General features: G+C 43.3%; 2 protein-coding genes across 2 annotated transcripts in view; one reads left to right on the top strand and one right to left on the bottom strand.

Moving 5' to 3' along the window:
• Nucleotides 1–98, bottom strand: part of LOC122353803 (chromodomain-helicase-DNA-binding protein 5-like) — a 12,623-nt gene extending 12,525 nt beyond the window's left edge. Inside the window, exon 1 of the mRNA XM_043251670.1 lies at nucleotides 67–98. Coding sequence (XP_043107605.1) covers nucleotides 67–98 — 32 coding nt within the window. The remainder of the gene's footprint in view (nucleotides 1–66) is intronic.
• A 1,273-nt stretch (nucleotides 99–1,371) lies between these two features.
• The window catches only part of LOC122354314 (chromodomain-helicase-DNA-binding protein 5-like), a 26,863-nt gene continuing 26,208 nt past the window's right edge, over nucleotides 1,372–2,026 (top strand). Inside the window, 1 exon segment of the mRNA XM_043252494.1 lies at nucleotides 1,372–1,663. Coding sequence (XP_043108429.1) covers nucleotides 1,597–1,663 — 67 coding nt within the window. The 5' untranslated portion in view covers nucleotides 1,372–1,596.

Here is a 2,026-nt window from a genome sequence, read left to right as displayed (position 1 = left end):
TTCTGGTGTGTTCATTGCAGTACGTTCAAAATATTCTGTCTTTTGCTGGATGTGAAGAGAGAGTACCGGATGAATCCATTTGATTTATAATTGTGCATTTTCGTTCTATTTTTAGAGCCAAAGAAGTCTTATTTATTTATTTATTTATTTTACTGCACTAAAGCATATAGGAGTCGTCTAAACCAGTCAGACAGGACCAATAATTTCCATAGCAACAAAGTTTGTGCACTTATAGGGTTCAGAGGGTTCATTTAATCTGCATGATATGCTGAAACATCTACACCAGTCTAAAATGGTTGCTAGTTCTAGCTGTTTACCAAGCTTGTGCTCCGCTGTTTGTTTGGGCCAGCGTAATTGCATTAGACCGGGAGACCTAGCAAATCTGCTTAGGTCAGTTTATGCAAATTTTTTGTTTCATTAGGATTTTTAATGATTCCTGCGTGGTGCGTGGAGGTTATTTTAAATGTCTTTGTCTGCCTTGATCACGTAGAGCGTCTCGCTGCCGTATCCTTGGCAACGGCTCGTGATTCGCGGGTTGTCCTGAAGCAGGTTCACGAAAATGAATTAGATGCTGATTTTTTTTTTTTAATATGCGATATGCAGAGGAACCCCCCACCCCCACGCCAGTGTGCCTAATTTCTAAAGGAGGAGCGTTACGTTTAAATAACATATCTGGAAATAACATAAATTGTCAATGCTCTACTTCGCCCAAAACGAAGCAGTCACCGTTTACTTTCATTGTACGTCAAGAAGATTGAATGAAAGCGAATGGTGACCGAGACACCGAGCTTTTTCCCCCCCGTGGGACATACGTCATACAGGTTTGTAACTACGTGTGGGTAAGTAAATTGCAAAAGGGTGAGTGGACTGTACCTTTAAGTCCCTTTAAAACACCTCCAAACAAAGTCGTCAAAGATGTGCGTTCTGCCGTGACCTTGGATATTCAATTTGTCCGACCTAAATGTGTAAAATAAAAAAGCAGGAGAACGAAATCCTTTTTTTTCCTAGCTGCTAGTATGCTTTTCCCTCGCCTGACAGAAAGGGATTGTGAGGGAACTTTCTCCCGTATGTCTCCCTGTATAACCNGTCGTCAAAGATGTGCGTTCTGCCGTGACCTTGGATATTCAATTTGTCCGACCTAAATGTGTAAAATAAAAAAGCAGGAGAACGAAATCCTTTTTTTTNTCGCGTTCCTCGAACTTCAGCGGGGAAAAGGGCAATGCGACCACAGCCGCTCTCACTACTAGTTAAGCCGGTGACCAGGCGAAGAGCACTAACTAGTTGTGTCGGGAAACTATGGGATGGATTGCCATGGCAACCGACCAGACGTCACAATCTGGGCATGTGTGTTCCATTTTTGTCTCTTTCTTATTTTCAGACTGGAGGATTTGGATAGAGAAGAGGGAGAAAGGGAAAGATTTTTTTTTTGGTAAAACTGGGCAGCCATCTTTTATTTTATTGAGAGCATATTAAAAGAAATTAGCCTCACCTTCAGTGGACGTCTCCTCTGAAGCTGAAAATCTGGGCATTCAGAGGGTTAAGTTTCAGGACTTTATTCCTGTATCTCGGATGTGATTTTCTTGTTATGCGGTAAAGATGCCCGGATCGCTAAGCAATGAAGATGAGGGGCAAGACGATGTGGATTTTGAGGACGACGTGCCAGGTGAGGGGGTAAAGAGTCACAGGGGAGGGAGAGTTCTGCCCTTCATAACTGCGCTGCTACGCCTAGTTGAATGCGGAGGAAGAGGGGCTTGACGCGCGTGCGATTTATTATAGTCTCAGTAGCTTCTGTTCTCGCGCCGGACACTGTTCGTCCAAAAATAACGGCGCACTGTCCGACTGTATTTGAGTCACTAAAGCGCGACTGTCCGCCGGCAGACCATCTGTCTGGGATTCTCTTCGAGATAAAAACCGTTTCCTGTAGCTGTTCGTATTCCATCATCCGGCTGTTTGTTTTTACATGCGCATTTTTCTTTGCATATAAATGAGTTATGCATGCGCCCGTCGTCTTTTCTTTTTTTTTTTT

Source organism: Puntigrus tetrazona, chromosome 11 (assembly GCF_018831695.1).
Source record: "Puntigrus tetrazona isolate hp1 chromosome 11, ASM1883169v1, whole genome shotgun sequence".
Lineage (NCBI taxonomy): Eukaryota > Metazoa > Chordata > Actinopteri > Cypriniformes > Cyprinidae > Puntigrus > Puntigrus tetrazona.
Note: the sequence above shows the minus strand (reverse complement) of the source record. Positions and strands in the feature narration are given on the sequence as shown.